The sequence below is a fragment of the Castor canadensis genome, chromosome 17 (genome assembly GCF_047511655.1).
Source record: "Castor canadensis chromosome 17, mCasCan1.hap1v2, whole genome shotgun sequence".
Lineage (NCBI taxonomy): Eukaryota > Metazoa > Chordata > Mammalia > Rodentia > Castoridae > Castor > Castor canadensis.
The window spans coordinates 1,055,557-1,072,471 of record NC_133402.1 but is presented as its reverse complement, the minus strand read 5'-3'; the positions used below and the strand labels follow the sequence as shown (position 1 = coordinate 1,072,471).

The following is a 16,915-nucleotide window of genomic DNA, read 5'->3' as shown; positions in this document are numbered from 1 at the left end:
ACCACTGTTGCTCATTGTTTAATTGTCTGTGTTTGCAAAGCTGTGTCCAGCAGGCCAAGGAGGGTCTTGGATGGGGCTGATGACTGCTTAGGGTGGGTCTCCATAAGGGGCCCAGACAGGGTCTGGGGGGCTGGGTTTCTCATTTTCAGTGTTTCTTAGTGTTTTTGTGCTGAGGAACCCATGCATAGCCACTTATTCATGTCATACTTCTGTTTTTCACATCATAAAAATCAGACTGCAAGTTGGTGCAAAATTCAGTACCAGCATTTTGGAGTTCTTTGGCTCACTTGTAGCACTAGAAGGAATCATCAGAGGGGTAGAACATTTTAGACACCCATGGAGAGGCTGCAGTCCACTCCGCTCTTCTTGTGTTCCCAATGTCCATCCCAAATGAGGGCCTGAAGCCAATGGCTTGAGAGATTTTTGTTCTGGTGCCCTAGGGCACAAGTCTGCTCTCAAGGTCAGGTTTCCCCCACTTTTAATCAGGTATACAGAGCAGGTACAGTCCTTGGAGAGAAGACAGGTGTGTTCATCCCCATGTGTGAGCCCCTGTCTCCAGCAAGTGCATCCTGCCATCTCAAAAACAACTGGCAACCCTAAAAAAGGAAGAGGAATGGGAAATGGAAAGACAGAATCTCCACGTTCTGGGATTCGAGAATGGAGGTCTTAGAAACAATCTTACAGGTGTTGTAAAGATGGATCTCAGTAAATGTTGATGGACAGGCTGAACAATAATTAGCACTGGCTCCAGCAAAGGAGAAGACCTTTAACCCAATATAAGTTTCTGATGGGGAAATTGAGGCTCTGAGGGAGGAAACGACAAGCTTAGGGTCACATTACTGAGTGTGACACCAACTTAGTACCGGAACAAACGATCCTAGTGAGGCTCATCCCTAAGTGGACACTGCCCAGGGTTAAATTAATCTCATAGTTGCTGGGCACTGGTGGCTCATACTTGCAATCCTAGCTACTTAAGAGGCTGAGATTGGGAAGATCATGGTTCAAGACCAGCCCAGCAAATAGTTCGTGAGACCCCCATTTCCAAAATAACCAGAGCAAAAAACAAAATGGACTGGAGTTGTGGTTCATGTGGTACAGTGAGTGCCTTCTTTGCAAGCATGAAGCCCTGAGTTCAAACCCCAGTCCCAAATCTCAGTCGGGTGGGAGGAATCATGGGTCCACCACAGATTCATAAGAAGTCCTAACAGCAAGAAGGAAGTCCCTCCTCTCTGTTTTCCAGCACAAACCTACAGTCATAGGAATACATGGTTCTTGGCTTTTCATCATTCTGTATTCCTTTTAGAAATTCTCATCAAAGTCAGTAAGAGAAAATCCCCCTGGGATTTATCTTGACTCACAGAATGTGTAGGTTTCTTTGGGAAATCATAACATCTCCCAGTATGGTAATCCTTTTCTAGCCAAGACTGCCTCATTGCTTCTTTTGTAGTTGGTTTGCGTCTTTTGCATAGTCTCTTTAATTGGGTCTTTGCTTTTCTCATTTTGGAGTTTTGAGAAAGAACTCTTCATATGTTCTGGGTACAAATACTTTGTTTTGGAAATATTTTCTCCTTGTGTGTAGGTTGGTTTTTCTTTTCTTAAGGGTGTTTCCTGGTGAGTGTAAGCTTTTAAATTTGATGAAATCCAACTCATAATAATTTAAAAAAATTAATCATGCTATTTTTTGGCCAGTTCTTCCCCATCTTTTATTATCAACCTTTTCTTTTTTTGGCACTGGGGTTTGAATTCATAGCTTATGCCTTAAGCCACTCTACCAGCCCTTTTTTTTGTGATGGGTTTTTTCAAGCTAGGATTTGTTTGCCTGGGCTGACTTCAAACCATGATCCTCCTGATCTCTACCTCCTGAGCAGCTAGGATTACAGATGTGAGCCACTGCTGCCTGGCTCAAACCTTTTCTCTTTAGAACCACCTTATATCTGGATTTTTTTTTTTTTTGGTAGTACTGGGGCTTGAACTCAGGACCTTGATGCTTACTAGTGTTGGGAGCCTAAAGGACAGATGAGACAGTCAGTATCCCATCCCCCATGGAGAACACTATGGGCCTTGAACCCTGAGGAGCTCATAAATCTGCATTCCTGCACCCTGAGGAGGAGATACATGGCCTCATAAATCTGCCACGGGGCTGATAGACAGGATGCTCTCAAGGTTGTCTCCCCTTCTCCCCCATAAGGGGCAAACAGACCAGCTCATCTAAGAGAGCCTGCGCGCTCAAATCCACGGCCAATGGAAAGAACCCACTTAACCCATACCCTAACCCAGAGTTAAAGCGGCCATAAAAAGCCCCAGTCTTCACCTGAGCAGGGATTCATGGGTTTCCGGGCTCTGCAGCCCTGCTCCAGCTGTAACCTTTCCTTTCTCTCTAATAAATCCTACTTTGTGTGCCGGCCTTGTCTCACGAGTCAGTCTGCTGTCTCATGAGCCAGTTCTCTGGCCTGTGAAGGAAAGAACACTGGACATCAGCACACAACATTTTACACCGCCAGGTAACACTAAGCAGCCATTCTACCACTTGAGCTGCTCCACCAGCCCTGGATTTGGCTTCTTATAGCCCCTTCAATATTTGTATCTTAACTGGCAAGCTTATTCCTTCTATACTAGAATAGTTAACATACTTTAATTCAATTGTATTTATTTTTCTTCCTTTTTTGTTTTTACTTTTTTCCTAAATAGACATCTACAATCAGATAAGCTTATCAGACCCTCTGTGTTCTGATCCCTTCTCCTCCCCAAACCCATCACCCTGATAACCAAGTTAATTCTTGGTGATTGTGGATATATTTCCTTTTTGTCTTCGGTGTTATCTATTTTCTAAAGGTAACAGTAACTTTGATGGTCTTTAATCTCCTTTGCAACTGTGTAATTATCTGTCCTTTTACCTCACAGTTTTATCTAAACTGTTTCAAAGAGTGTGAGGTGTGGAACGCCTGAGGATGTTCTCACTTTAGTCTCATCCTTGAACCGGCATGGATAAACATTCTGGGGTTATTTATACAAACTTTCTCACTTAAAAACATTCTCTGTTGTCAATTTGCATTCTGACACTGCTTCTTGTTTATGGAGATCTGGCTATGTAGCCAGGGCTGGCCCCCAACTCCTGATCCTCCTGCCTCATATTCCCAAGTGCTGGGACCACCATATCCAACCTGATTCACGGTTTGCCAAATGACTGGTGGTTTCTCAAAATGTGGAAAAAACACAAGATCCAGACTTCACCCCACTCACCCTGACCACAGCCCTCTCCTTCTTTAGAACATGACACGCTCTTGTACCTCAGCATCTGCCAGGAGCTGGCCCTGGAAGTGGACTTTTGGAAGGCAGGGCAGGGATGGTGCCAATGATGTGTGCACTAGGAAGCCTGCTTCCATTGTGGGTCCCTGGAGCTTCCTGTGCTGGGGAATTCTGGGAGCCAGAAGCACATGCTGGAGTGTTTCTTTCCTGAGGGACTGGGGAGCAGGACATGTACCTACGAGCTCCTGTGGGCAGTTGGAGGTCCTAAGAAATTCCACCCTGTTCTGTTTAAGAGCAGAGCTGGCAGGTGCTGGGCCTGGAGGTGGAACTCAGTTGCACCAAGGTGGTAAGGCTGAGGGTGTGTGTCTGTGCTCTGCTGGGATACGCTCCAGGTAGCAAGGCTCCCTGTGCAATCAAAACTCATAGTTTGGGTTAAGGGTGTAGCTTAGGGGTACAGTGCTTGCCTAGTATGCATGAGGCCCTGGGCTTAATTTTCAGTACTGCCAAAACAAAGAAACAAATAAACAACAACTCCCCCCACGCAAAATAAAAGAAACCCACCCCCCCCAGCATCTCAAGGTTTACATGTGATAAGAACCTGAACTTATACTCAGTTCCACAATAACAGAAAATAGGGGATCATGTTTGGCTGGCTGAGGCCAATGTTTGATGTGCAGCACTTTGAGTTGTCTCCCCTGGTGTGAATGAGATTTACACCAGGGGACACTGATATGAGGTGAGCCTGGGAGTCAGAACCAGAGCAGGAAGGGAAGCGATCTTCAGATGAGAGGGTATCCAAGTCCACGTGAAGAGCTGAGCTTTGCCCTGCTGGTCAGTGGTGGCCACAACTTCTCAGCCTGAGCAATGTGTCTGCAATACTGATGGAGCTTGTGAGAACACAGACCTGCTCACAGAAGCAGCCATCAATCAACGTATAAAAACTGGTGTCCTTCCTGGTCACTGGGGAAGTGCTATGTAGCACACTTGGGGCCCCTTTTTGCACTTCTTTAGACTGGAAAAACTAAAAACCACAATTATACCTAGTGTCTGGAGGCCCCAGAGAAACGAACACTCAGTACAATGGCAGGACAGACACCATTCCACTTGCTCTGCAGGGCAGATGGCTAGGGCTCAGGCAGTGGGAAGAGTGTGCTGCACAGCTAAGCGTTTCCACCCTGGTGTGTGGACTACCGGAAAATGGGGTCTGCTAGGGCTTGGTTTAAATGAAAATGCACCATTCACATTTGTGCTGGAAAGAGCCTGAAACCTCTTCCAGCTCGAAATGGATAGATCCCAATGGTGATCCACCCTACAGAGGAAAGATGTGCAAACCAGTGATGTTACTACCAACACAGCTCAGTGCAGACTCAGTGATGTGAGTGAACGACGGACTCTTAAGACCAGAGGGTGACAGGCTCTCAACATCATAGCTCCCCTTGTCAGGCTGGAATCTGTGGGCAACAGGGGCACAGAGTCCCTTCCCTGGGGACCATGGTCAGTCCTTTAAGTATCTCCAGCCCCAAAGGAAAAGGGGCTACCTGGGAAGGCCAGGTGATAGGGAGATGGGGTGATGACTCTGGGTCCATTGAGGGTATCAGGCTGAAAAAGTCCTGTGATGTGGTGCTGGGACCACAAATGGTCTTTGCTGGGACCTGCACACATGGTCTGTTGTTATGGTGATGTGTGTGGCAGGGGACAGACACACCCTGGCTGCAGCATCTAGGGATCTCGCTAGGTGGGAAACTTGTGCCTCAATGTGTGGCTTTAGTAGGTGCCAGCAGGGGCTTTGGGAGACCTGTCCTCCCTGCTACTCATCTCTAGTGTCTGCCTCAACACAATTCTGCAAACCAGGGGAAGGTAGACACCTTGCTGTCCCGCAGGGGTGAGGTGAAGTTCTGGCTCAGCTGTGATGCAACTTGGACTTAGTCTGGGGTCTGAGATAGAGGTTGGGCAACACCTGCTGTTGCCTAATCTCTTCTTGCAATACCATGTGAGGGGCAGAGGTGAGCTTTGATGGGGCCTCAGACACAAAGGATTCATGGCACAAGAAGGGTCCTGAGTGTCCCCTCTTGGGTAAATGAGGAATGTGTGATACCTTATGTGAAATAAAAACATAGTACAACTTATAGGGGAATTCTGTTTTCACTTCTAACCAGGCACTGCGTCCTAATTTCCTTTCTAAAGTACACAGACCGGGGTCTACTCCAGTGACCTTGCTTTACCTTCATCACCAAATTAAAGATCCATGTCATCTAAATGCAGTCATGTTTTGAGGTCTTGGGTTTCAGGTTTAAAATGAATTTGGGGGGACACAATTTTGCCCATAACATGAGTCCACTCTTTGCTGAACCCTCAGACCCCTTTGTCTTTTAGGAAACTGGACAAAATATTCCTTTTGGCTCCTAGGTCTGGCTGTCTTCCCTCAAACCACACACTTCCCACACACTTAGCAAAACATCCTCAAATGCTCAAATTTTTCTAGAAGCAGGCTATGGTATCACAGAGGGCTTGTGGGGAATGGGAGATGGAGGGAAACTTCTGCACCTCTTGTCCCTGACTCAGAACCACAATATAGCACAGTCCCCCAGCAACCCACCCACCACATGTGGGTCCACAGATGCATCCCGGTTTCAAGAGGTGTGGGGATTAGAGGTTTCAAGAGGTGTGGGGATTAGAGGGGCCTGACGGAGGCATGCAGACAGGCCCAGGGACATCTGTCACTATTTAGGGACCCAGGCCCCAGCACCTGCCAAGTTTGGGAAATTCCGCTGAGAGTCCTGGCAGGGAGGAGCCTCTCTCCCTCCAGGTGGTCACCTTCCTGCCTCCCAGAGCCTGGGTGCCATCTGTAAGCCAACTCAGCCCATGGAAGGACCCTACTGTGTTGGGAGCTGGGACATTGGAGGTCAGCAGTGTCCAGGTTCATGCTACAGGGAGGCAAATGGGATATGGACCACCGTAGGCCTGCCCAGATAGTCCCAAGGAGGTGGCACTGGCAGCTTGGTCCCCCTCTTTCTCTTCCCTCACCTCCTATGCAGGAGGTCATTGTGTAGGGTGGACATGTCCCAGAGGTCTGCTCAGTGCCCTGACCCATGTCTACTAGAACTGCCTTATGGCCCCCCCAAGACCCTAGCCCACATCCTGGGCTGTCATGAGCTGAGGTGCTGGACTCCTGTGGGCTGAGGGGCTGAAGCCACAGCTGGGGACAGAGGGTGCCCCTTTCAGAGTCCTTCCTACTGTGCCTGGGGTGTCAGCGCATAGAGGAGTGCACCCCTCAGGATGGGTTTCTCCTTTATCTCATCTCTTCTTTTCAAATTTGCAGCTGTGTCCTTCAGTTACAGGACATGCTTTGAGCACAGCACACCCCACCACTTGCCCCACCTGCTGGGAGCTGTGAACATGTGTTGACCCCAGTAAGAGAAGAGGGGCTTGGCCACCACAAATGCACTCCTGGAGCACAGCAGGGGTGCCTGTGCCCACATCCTGTGGGAGAAGGATAAATGGGGCCTCAGTAGCTCTGACAGAGGCAGAACAAAGCTGCTCCTGGCCCAAGAAGCTGGAGTTTGAAGCCCTTCTGCTAAGACTGCCCCAGGATGCTGAGGCTGGTGCTTCTGACCCTCTCCTGCCTGCGGGACTCTGCACTTGTGACCCCTGGTAAGTTCTGCCTCCACCCCTGCTGCCAGGGCTCACAGGACCACTTATAGGGACCAGGGACACTTGCCAGGAGCCTCACTGACCCCTGAGCCCTGGGAACCTCCACTTGGTCCCCTGATGGCCCCTCCACTTGCTTCCCCAGAGCCTGCCCCAGGACCAGAGCTGGTGGGTATCATTGGGGGCTGCCCTGTCTCAGCCAGGAGGTTCCCTTGGCAGGTCAGCCTGAGGTTCTACAGCAGGAAGAGTCACCGGTGGGAACACATGTGTGGCGGCTCCCACATCCACCCTCAGTGGGTGCTGACCGCTGCCCACGGTGTGGAGCCGTGAGTGGAACCTGCCCCATCCCCTTGGTGTGGAGCAGGCAGGGAATCCAGAGGGAGGTGGGGTGCTTTGGGCAGCGTCCGGGGATGGAGGCAGGACTTCTGGGCCCCTCCCCAGATTGCAGAGGGAGTCTTTGGGCTGATTGATGTCTGTGGCTCCCCTGAGCGTGGCCTCCCCTGAGAGGCTCCTGGTGGCTTCTCCCCAGGGGGGGATCTGGAGGCTTGTGCCTTCAAGGTCCAGGTCGGGCAGCTGAGGCTCTATGAAGAGGACCGACTGACGAAGGTGGTCCAGATCATCCGTCACCCCAAGTACAACGAGAGTCTGTCTGTCCTGGGGGGCGGGGACATTGCTCTGCTGAGACTGGAGGGTGCTGTGAAGTTGTCAGAGAGCGTCTACCCAGTCTCCCTCCCAGATGCGTCCCTGACAGTCTCCTCGAAGAAGATTTGCTGGGTGACCGGCTGGGGTGACATTGAGTACAACAGTGGGTATCATGTCCGTTCTTTCTCCACTGTTGGGAGTTGGTGGGAGCCCTCAGCCCCTGGTTCTCACCTGGCTCCTCCCCACAGCACCACTGCCCCCACCCTACCACCTGCAGGAGGTGGAGGTCTACATCGTGGGGAACCAGGCCTGTGACTGGCGGTACAAGAATGCCTCCTTGGACAGCCTGGATAGGGTCATTAAGGACGACATGCTGTGTGCTGGGAGACAGGGACAGAATTTCTGCCATGTAAGGCTTGAACCTATCCTCCCTCCTCTGTCTCCTCTTGGCCTAGCAGCCCTGGTGCTGTGGGGTGCAGGGGAGCACTCGCTGAGTCCTGCTTCTCCTCACAGGGAGACTCCGGGAGCCCCCTGGTCTGCAGATGAATTGCACCTGGTTCCAGGTGGGGGTAGTGAGCTGGGGCAAAGACTGTGGTCATCACAACCTCCCTGGGGTGTATGCCCGTGTCAAGAGCTACGTGTCGGGGATCTATCACTATGTTCCCAGGTTCCCTGGGTCCTAGATGGGGCCTGCATGATGGAGGGAACTCCCAACCTTTCTTTTTGACACCCCCTGCTTCTCCAATTCCAATATGGTCTTCCCCTCCAGAGCAGTGAGACCTCCCTGCTCTCCTGGCCCTGGGTCTCCCTGAACTCTGGGAGGGAAGGGCTGAGGGTGGTGTCTCTCAGAAGTGGAGTGGATGTGAGATGAGTGGCCAGGCCCCGGCCTCTTGTTCACCCTCTGTTTCCCATTAAACTGTGGATTGTTTCATTGATCTCTGTTTGAACTTTAATCCCAGCGGTGGACATGGTGGGAGGGGGAAGGGCTGAGCTAGGAGAGTGGGAATTCCCTGGTGAGAATCATAAGACACCAGTGCTGGGAAGATAAGGGGCCTGATAGCCACACATTCATCTGGTGCTATCAAAAGAGGTCAGACCTACAGCCTGGATGGTCCTGGGCTGCACCCAGGTTCTAGAAATCACCCCAGCACTTTCATCCCTACCTAGCAGTGTCAAAGTCCCTCTCTGAGTCCACATGGCAATTCAAATTCTAAAAGCTCGAATGTTTATTTCCTCGGCATGGGTGCTTTGAAATCTGCCCACAGCGAGCCTGTGGGAAAGGCAGCCTCCCAGTCCTTACCTTCCTTCCCATTCCCCACCCCAACTGGATACAGTGAGAGGAAGTGGGTTCTTGAAGGGTCTGCAGATGTACCCCACAGATGGTGCCTGGGAGAAACCCAGTCTTCCTACTGTTGTTGCCAAGTCCTGAATTTTGAAGCCCTAACCCCATGGATGGTGGAATTAGGTGATTAAAGGATTAGTGTCCTTATGACAGGGACCCCAAAGAGTGTGCTTATCTGTCCAGCACGTGAGACTACAGGGTTGTCAATGGACTCTTACCAGAACCCAGCCATGTGCAACTTGACCCAGACTTCCAACCTCCACACCACCAGAATCAAACACTTAGTATTCTAAGCCACTGTGTCCCTGTCACTAGGTTGGAGCAGCCCTCGATGTCTGACAACACATGCCATCACCACCGGCGCAGGGTACACCAGCCAGGGCAGGTGTCTACAAGCTGTAGGAACTGATGCTTAGGTCGGGAGCAGGGTCACACAGCTTCCCCGTGTGGATGACACTACACAGGAAGGAGCCCTAGTTGAGCAAGCAAAGCCAGTCACAAAGAACCACATGGTATGAGATGCTCAAGACAGGGAAATTCATAAGGGGCAAAAAGTAGACTGGTGGTTGCTAGGGGTTGGGGAGGGAGCAAGGGAGCCTGGTGTCTTTTCAGGGTGAGGAAAATGATATAAAATCAACCATGGGGATGTCTACACAGCCCTATGAATGTGCCAAAACCCACAGAACTTTTTACTTCAAGTGGGTGAATTGTGTGGCATGTGAATCACATCTCAGTAAAGCTGTTAAAAAATAAAAGTTTAAAAAAGTCCTTACCACACATTTTCCTGATTCTTTTAAAGCTTCAAACCAGACACAAGCTCCTAGAGAAGCTGCCTGGACACCTGTGTCCACAAACAGGCTCCGGCCTCCTGAATGCCCTCTCTGTACACTGACACTGGGGTCTTGCAATTGTCCTGTCCTCCAGAGGCAGGGCCTGCAGCAGGATGCACTGGACTGTGGTGCTCAGTTTGGGATGGAGTGTCACATTGAGTGGACAGGTGTGGCTGCTGTGTCCACCTGGAGGGAGCCTTGAGGTCAAATGCACTGGGCCAGTGTGAGGCCACCAGGAGTAGGATGGAATGTCATGTGCCCTCGACTAGAGGCCTAAAGTCTCTCTTCTCTTTCTGTGAGACCCAGAAGTCCCTGTGCTCCCAGAAGGAAGCTATGCCTCTTTTGCTGGGGAACACAGGGGCTGGAAGGTGTGTGGGCAGGGTCTTTTGTCACTTATCACCTACAAGTGACACAGGGTCAGGGGCTCTTCTTCCTGAGAAATTTCTTCTGTTCCACCCAGCGAACAACCCTGGGATGCAAACAGGAGCAGGTTGCACACCTGGGATCCCCACAGGGCCAGGGGCCTGTGCATCCAAGCCCATAGGAGTGGAGACAGGGCAGGTGGCAGGTCAGGGATGGGACTGAGGGTGTCTGGGCTCCCAACAGGCGAAGAGAGGTGACTCGATCTGTGGTGGAGGTTGAGCTATGGCTCAGGTGCTGTTACCTCCCAGGCCCCTTTTGCAACACTACAGCTGGGGCTGGGTCCAGGTGGGCACTGGAGGGGTCCAGCAGTTCAAGATTGTCCTCAGGGTCCACATGGGTCACAGTAGAAGGCTCCAGAGGCCTGAGATCCTGGCTCGTGGAGGCCTTTGTCCATGTCACTGGCTGTGTACTGGTCATCCCCAGGTCTGACCAAGCCCAGGGATACAGAGGGCCATGGGACAATGAAACCCAAGTCTCACCACTTGACTCCTGCCTGCTCACATAGGATGCAGGCCCACTGAAAACTTCTGCACCCTACCCTGGTCATCTCAACGTTAGAACACACCCAAGTCCAACAAGCTCCAGCCAGCTCCCGGGCAGAGCTCTGCTCCAGCACAGCAGGCTGAGCTGCTGGGAGCAGCCACGTGTTTTTCTGCCGCGTCCCAGCCACATCTGCAGTCCTAGACTTGGTCTTGCTACAGAGGCAGCCTCTGAGAGTCATCCAGTGTACACATGTGATTGTGTGTGTGCAGGGCATAGTGTACGTGTGCACTCACTGTGTGTACACGTGCATGCATATCCACGTGCAGGTGTGTGCATGTGTTCACAAGTGCATATACACGTGTGCATGTGTATATCACGAGTGCATGCATATGTGTGCACACATTTCACAAGCACACAAGCATATGAAATTGCATGCACGTGTGTATGTACGTGTGTGTGGTTGTGTGGTTACATGGGTTTAAATATTTGCAACAGACATGAAATAGACATGAAATGTACAATCACGCTTCACTGTCACATGCAGGAATGGGCAATGACCACAACTACGCATCATACAATGTGGAAAGCTTTCACCAAATTCATAGTGGCCTAAATTTATCAGTGAGAATCCTGTAATGACATCTTCACTTCCCTGCCTTTGTTATCCCTTCAGTGGCTGTTGAGCTCAATTCTCTGCTGTCACTCCCCTCATAGTTAAAAACAAGAACAGTTTAGCTGTTATTTTTAACTTGCTCACACTTACACTTGGGCACAAAGCTTCCTAATTCTGGCAATTAAAAAAATACACTTTAAGCTAGGCTCACACCTGTGATTCCAGCCACCAGGAGGCTGAGTCAGGAGAATGGTGAAACCCTGCTTCAACTCCCCATTGCCCACTCCACCCCCAAAAAACAAACTAAAAATCAAAGCAAAACATATCCAAGGCTGGCAATTGTGCTCCGTGATAAAGCACTTGCCTAGTATGCATGAAGTCCTGGTTCCATTCCGGCACTGCAAACGTGCAAACAAACGACCCCCCCAACACAAACACACACACAAACGCTTCTAAAGAATTCTTAGGTCAAGGAAATATCAAACAAGTGACAACTCCACCTTCCAGTCCTTGCCCAACCTGCAAGGAAGAACCGGTCCTTCTGTGACTTTGTAAAAACGAAGGACAACAGGAAATGATGTCCTTAGAGCTCAAGTTAAGAAGTGACGAGACCATTTCTTTTGATGAACAGAAGCTTTTTAGCTTTATGAGGTCCCATTTATCTATGCTATCTCTTAGTTGCTGTGCTGCTGGGGTTTCGTTGAGAAAGTTCTTACCTATACCTACTAACTCCAGAGTATTTCCTACTCTTTCCTGTATCAACTTTAGAGATTGTGGTTTGATATTAAGATCCTTGATCCATTTTGAGTTAATATTGATATAGGATGATATACATGGATCTAGTTTCAGTTTTTTGCAGACTGCTAACCAGTTTTCCCAGCAGTTTTTGTTGAAGAGGCTGCTATTTCTCCATCGTATATTTTTAGCTCCTTTGTCAAAGACAAGTTGGTTATAGTTGTGTGGCTAGCATGTGTTGCCCTTAACGCAGAGAAACTAAAGCAGATACCTAAAAGCAACTGAGGCCAATAGGAAAAGGGGACCAGGAACTAGAGAAAAGGTTAGATCAAAAAGAATTAATCTAGAAGGTAACACACATGCACAGGAAATCAATGTGAGTCAACTCCCTGTATAGCTATCCTTATCTCAACCAGAAAAAACCCTTGCTCCTTCCTATTATTGCTTATACTCTCTCTACAACAAAATTAGAAATAAGGGCAAAATAGTTTCTGCTGGGTATTGAGGGGGGGGAGATGGAGGGGCGGAGTGGGTGGTAAGGGAGGGGGTGGGGGCAGGGGGGAGAAATGAACCAAGCCTTGTATGCACATATGAATAATAAAAGAAAAAGGAAAAAAAAAAAAAAGAAGTGACGAAGCGTGTTCATCCTGGTGCTGGGAGTGAACGTTAGGCCCTGGCAGCGGAGGGGCAAAGGGCGCTGGACCAAACTCCTGGGTCCATTCCTACAGCTGGGTGCTAGTTCTGGGGTCCACGCAAGGATGCAGTTTCTGCTCAGTGCCAGGTAGGCTGTCTTGCATGCAGCTCTGTGGCCATCCCATGCTGGAGAGGAGGGGGATGTGGCACGGCCCCCTACCCAGTTCTGGGAGGCAGAGAGGACCTGGGCTGCTGGACAGGGGAGCCTGGAGTCTGAGGGGGCAGCAGGATGTGGACTGCATTTTGGGGCTGTGCTTTTCTGCCACAGGAAGGTGACTGTGGACCTCCACCCTAATGAGCTCAGCCATGTGGGCCCCCAGCTGGCGGCATCTCTGCCTGGTCTTCCTGATTGTCTGTGTCCTCTCAGTAATCTCCTTCTTCCTCTACCTCAACTCAGGCCTTCTTACAAGTGCTCTTGACCTGTCTGTTCTGTGTCCAGACCACCACCCATAGATGTCGCCTGTGGTTTTTGTATGCCTGTCCAGTAGACCACTGGCACCCAATACCTCCTCTTCCAGTCCCCAGACTCTTGGCCCCATCTGGGGAACCTGGACCATCTTTCTAGATGACAGGTTTGGCAACCAGATGGGGCTGCATGCTGCATTGCTTGCCCTGGCCTGACTTGATGGTTGCCTTTCTCCTGCCAGCCATGCATGCCACCCTGGTCCCCGTGTTCTGCATCACCCTGCCAGGGCTGACACAAATGTTGGACACTGGCACACCTCAGCTACAAGACTGGATGTCTGAGGAATACTCTTGCTTGATGTGGCACTTTCTGAAGCTCGCTGGCATTCCCTGCTCTTGGACTTTCATCCACCATCTTCGGGAACAGATCCGCAGTGAATTCACCATTCACGACCAGTTTCGGGAGAAGGCCCAGCAGGTCGAGTTAGCTCAGCTTGGGCCGCACTGGGAGCTATTCTTGTACCTTTGCGGGGGCACACGTGTACCATGGGGACTATTTGCAGGTGATGCCCTAGCACTGGAAGGGTATGGTAGGCGACTGAGCTTACCTCCATAGGTTCTGGGCACAGCATGAGGGTCCCATCTTTGTGGTCATCAGCAATTGTATGCAGTGATGCCAGGAAAACATGGGTACCTCCCAGGGTGACATGGTTTTTGTTGGCCATGGGCTGGAGAGTACACCAGGGAGGGACTTTGCTCTGCTCATTCAGTGTAACCACACCATCATGACCATTGGCACCTACGGCTTCTGGGCTGCCTGCCTGGCTGGTGGAGACACCGTCTACCTGGCTAACTTTGCCCAGCCAAATGTTGAGTTCTTAACGATCTTTAAGGTCCAGGCCTGCCTTCCTGCCAGAGTGGGTGGACCTCAATGCAGATTTGTATCCACTTTGGGCATGGGTTTAGTTTTGGGAGCTGGGGAGACTTTGAGGAATGGTCTAACCAATCTTGACCCAGTGGTCCATGTCTCCAGAGGCCTAACAGCTTCAGGATAGCCTGGGGTCATCCTGGAGCAGGCAGACACTCATTTCTGGAGTGATTCTACTTGACCAGTCTTGGAGGGGAGGGTGCTTTCTGGAACTGCCTGACACTCTAGATCCAGAAGAACATCTTTTCCCTATGCTGGCCATGTTTGGAGACGCTCATGGCAGTTGTAGAAACCTGTGTTCATCTGCTTTCCTCTGGATGGCTGCTCTCAGGAACAGGGAACTTTTCCTTCTAGAGCTGACCTGTTTTTCTCTAGGAGAGGTGTTACTTCTCCCCCTGGGTCTTCAGGCAACTGAAGAAATGCATGGTTTATCTAGAGCAAGTGCTCACCAATTCCTGCATTTCTGGAGTGGTTCGGGGCTGGGGGATTGTTCTAGAGAGGATCACATCTCTAGATGTGCCTAATGACTGTTAAGGGCTCTGAGGGGTCCTTCCAGAGGGGACAGAGTTCCACAATTCTGGATAACTCTGGTGAAGAAGCTAATGAAGATAGAACCAAAAACTCAACACCCCACCATGGCCAGGAAGGTCAAGAGATGAAGACTGCCACTAGCAAGCCCATGTCTTGTTCTGCTAACAGGCTGTGGAAAAGTTGAAGCATTTGTGGCCAGAGCTGATCTCTGAGGAACCCTCAGCCCTGAGAAAGCCTCAAAGACTTTTGGGGGATGGGGTGGGGAGCAAACAGGCTAAAATAGGGTAGAGGGAGAAAGATGGCTACTGTTGAGACAGTGTACCTTCTGAGGTATACAACCTTACAGAGATATAGGGATTTTTTTTTTAAAGCTCAAAACTGCCAAAGACAGGAATTACATACATTGGCTCGAGTTTAAGATCAAGAAAGTTTCTTCCTCTGCAGCTGAGATGCTGGGGATCGGAATTCTGTTTTCTGGACATTAGCAGACCTGCAGAAAGTAGAGGGGTCATGTGCTCCTTGCCAACCATGGTGTAACCCCAAATTTATGAAACCCACTAAGCCCGGCTCTGGGCAGATCCAGGATTAAAGGACTGAGAGGTTTACAGACCCCTGCAGGAATACAGGGGCTGACTAAGGAAGGTGGGATTTTTTTTTTTGGGTGGTGGTGCTGGGGTTTTAGCTCAGGGCTTCATGCTTGCTAGGCAGGTGCTCTACCACTTGAACTGTAGCAGGGAGGAGGAGCAGAAGAAAACAGACTAGGCCTGAGTCCTGAGAAAGAAGCAGGGAGGTAGGGATGGCGTGGCAGAGAGATAAAACCTGAGGAATCTGAAATGGAGAGGGTCACATAGCACTGAGGAGAGGGAAAGTCACATAGCATTAGGGTAAAGTAGCCTATAAAATTGTACATAACCACATATAGATTAAACCTTGCTTTTTGCTCCTGTAACCTGCTTGCAAGGGTACGTAAGGTGAGACCCCTTTGTTCTTGGGGCTCAGCCTTTGGACAGGAATCCACTGGGTCTGTGCCAGCACAATAAAACGTTGCTTCCTGCTAAACTGCCTCAGTGTCCCGTATCAGCTTGAGATTCCTGCCTCATGTCTCATCTCAGCTTGAGATTCCTGCAAGACTATGACTCCTTGGCAGGAAAGACACCCTGGAGAGCCACTCCAGGTCATTTTGTTTTCCTCACCCAGGAAGAAGAATTGCTGGCATTAGACAGAGAATTGTCTCATGCTTCAAAGTGTACATGTGACTGTGTTGCTGACCCCTGACCCCAATGAGGACAGCGCATCATGTCAGACACACGTGCAAGCAGCCTGGCTCCCAAACCCAACAGGCTTCCTGTACCTATCTGTCCCAAATTCCCAATATGCCTGGGTTCCTACCAAGCTGTCTGGCTGTTGCCCCCAGAGCTGCTAAGTGACCCCCACCCAAGCCCTGCTCCAGTGTTCTGCCCACCTGGAGTGCCCTTCCCTGCACAAAGCATCCTGAATGCAGTAGCCCTCAGTGTAGTGATGCCATGTCTGCTGAATTCCCCAAGCTTTACAGTCTGCAGACACACAGCCAAATGCTGCAGGGCTCCCTCCCACAGTGGGGAGGGGGGCATTGCTGACTTTTTGGAGAGTGAAGGAAGGTTTCTTAAGTAATGTCAAATCTAATCACACACCAGACATCCAAGAAGCCAAGCCTCTAGTCTTATCCTTTCCCAGCTCCAAATTACCAAGAAAAAAAAAAAGTGAAAGAGATAAGAGCAGAAGAAACCCGAAGGAAGATGAGGACTAGCAGAGAATGCAGTTAATGTGAAGAAACTGTCAAAAGCTGGTCCTTGGCTAATGAACCAGGTGGGGCTCATCAGATTGAACAGGGAAGACAGTGCACAAGTCACATTAGTCGTCAGAGGCGGACAGAGCAAGGATGGGTTTAAACACCGAAGTGAAAGGGAGCATGTCTAGGAAAACACAGTGCACAAAACAGGATTCGCACCTGCGAAGATCTGTAATTGGTAAAGGACTGAGTTGGTGAAAACCTACCCAGACATAAAGAGCAAATTAAAACACCGTCCTCTGTGGCTTTTTGATTTATAGCTTTAGCATTAGACTAAAACTTTGAGACTCCCCACTTTATGCAAATTCTTCCAGAGAAAAAGAGAGAAACTTCCTGCTGATTTGATAAGATCAGTACAGCCCGAAGAACAGAACTGGACAAGTAGAATTAAAGAAAATTTCAGACCAAGTTCATGTAAACCCACAAAGATTCCAAAGTCCAAAATAAAACAGTAACATACCAACTCTAATAGTGTATAAAAAATCACAACAACCCCCCTCGAGGGCTTAACACCGGGAGTATGGACTAGCATTTCCCATGTTGACAGGGGAGGGGCAACAACCACGGG

General features: G+C 50.0%; 1 protein-coding gene and 1 pseudogene across 1 annotated transcript; both read left to right on the top strand.

Annotated features, from left to right (window-relative positions):
* The first annotated feature begins 6,836 nt into the window (after window positions 1-6,836).
* Window positions 6,837-8,452, top strand: LOC109690185 (mastin-like). The gene is given in 6 exon segments (XM_074060241.1): window positions 6,837-6,897; window positions 7,040-7,210; window positions 7,400-7,699; window positions 7,785-7,945; window positions 8,050-8,074; window positions 8,077-8,452. Coding segments are annotated over 6 exon segments (861 nt in total). The 3' UTR covers window positions 8,220-8,452.
* A 4,509-nt stretch (window positions 8,453-12,961) lies between these two features.
* On the top strand, window positions 12,962-14,026 carry LOC109690186 (galactoside alpha-(1,2)-fucosyltransferase 1-like; annotated as a pseudogene).
* Window positions 14,027-16,915: the final 2,889 nt, after the last annotated feature.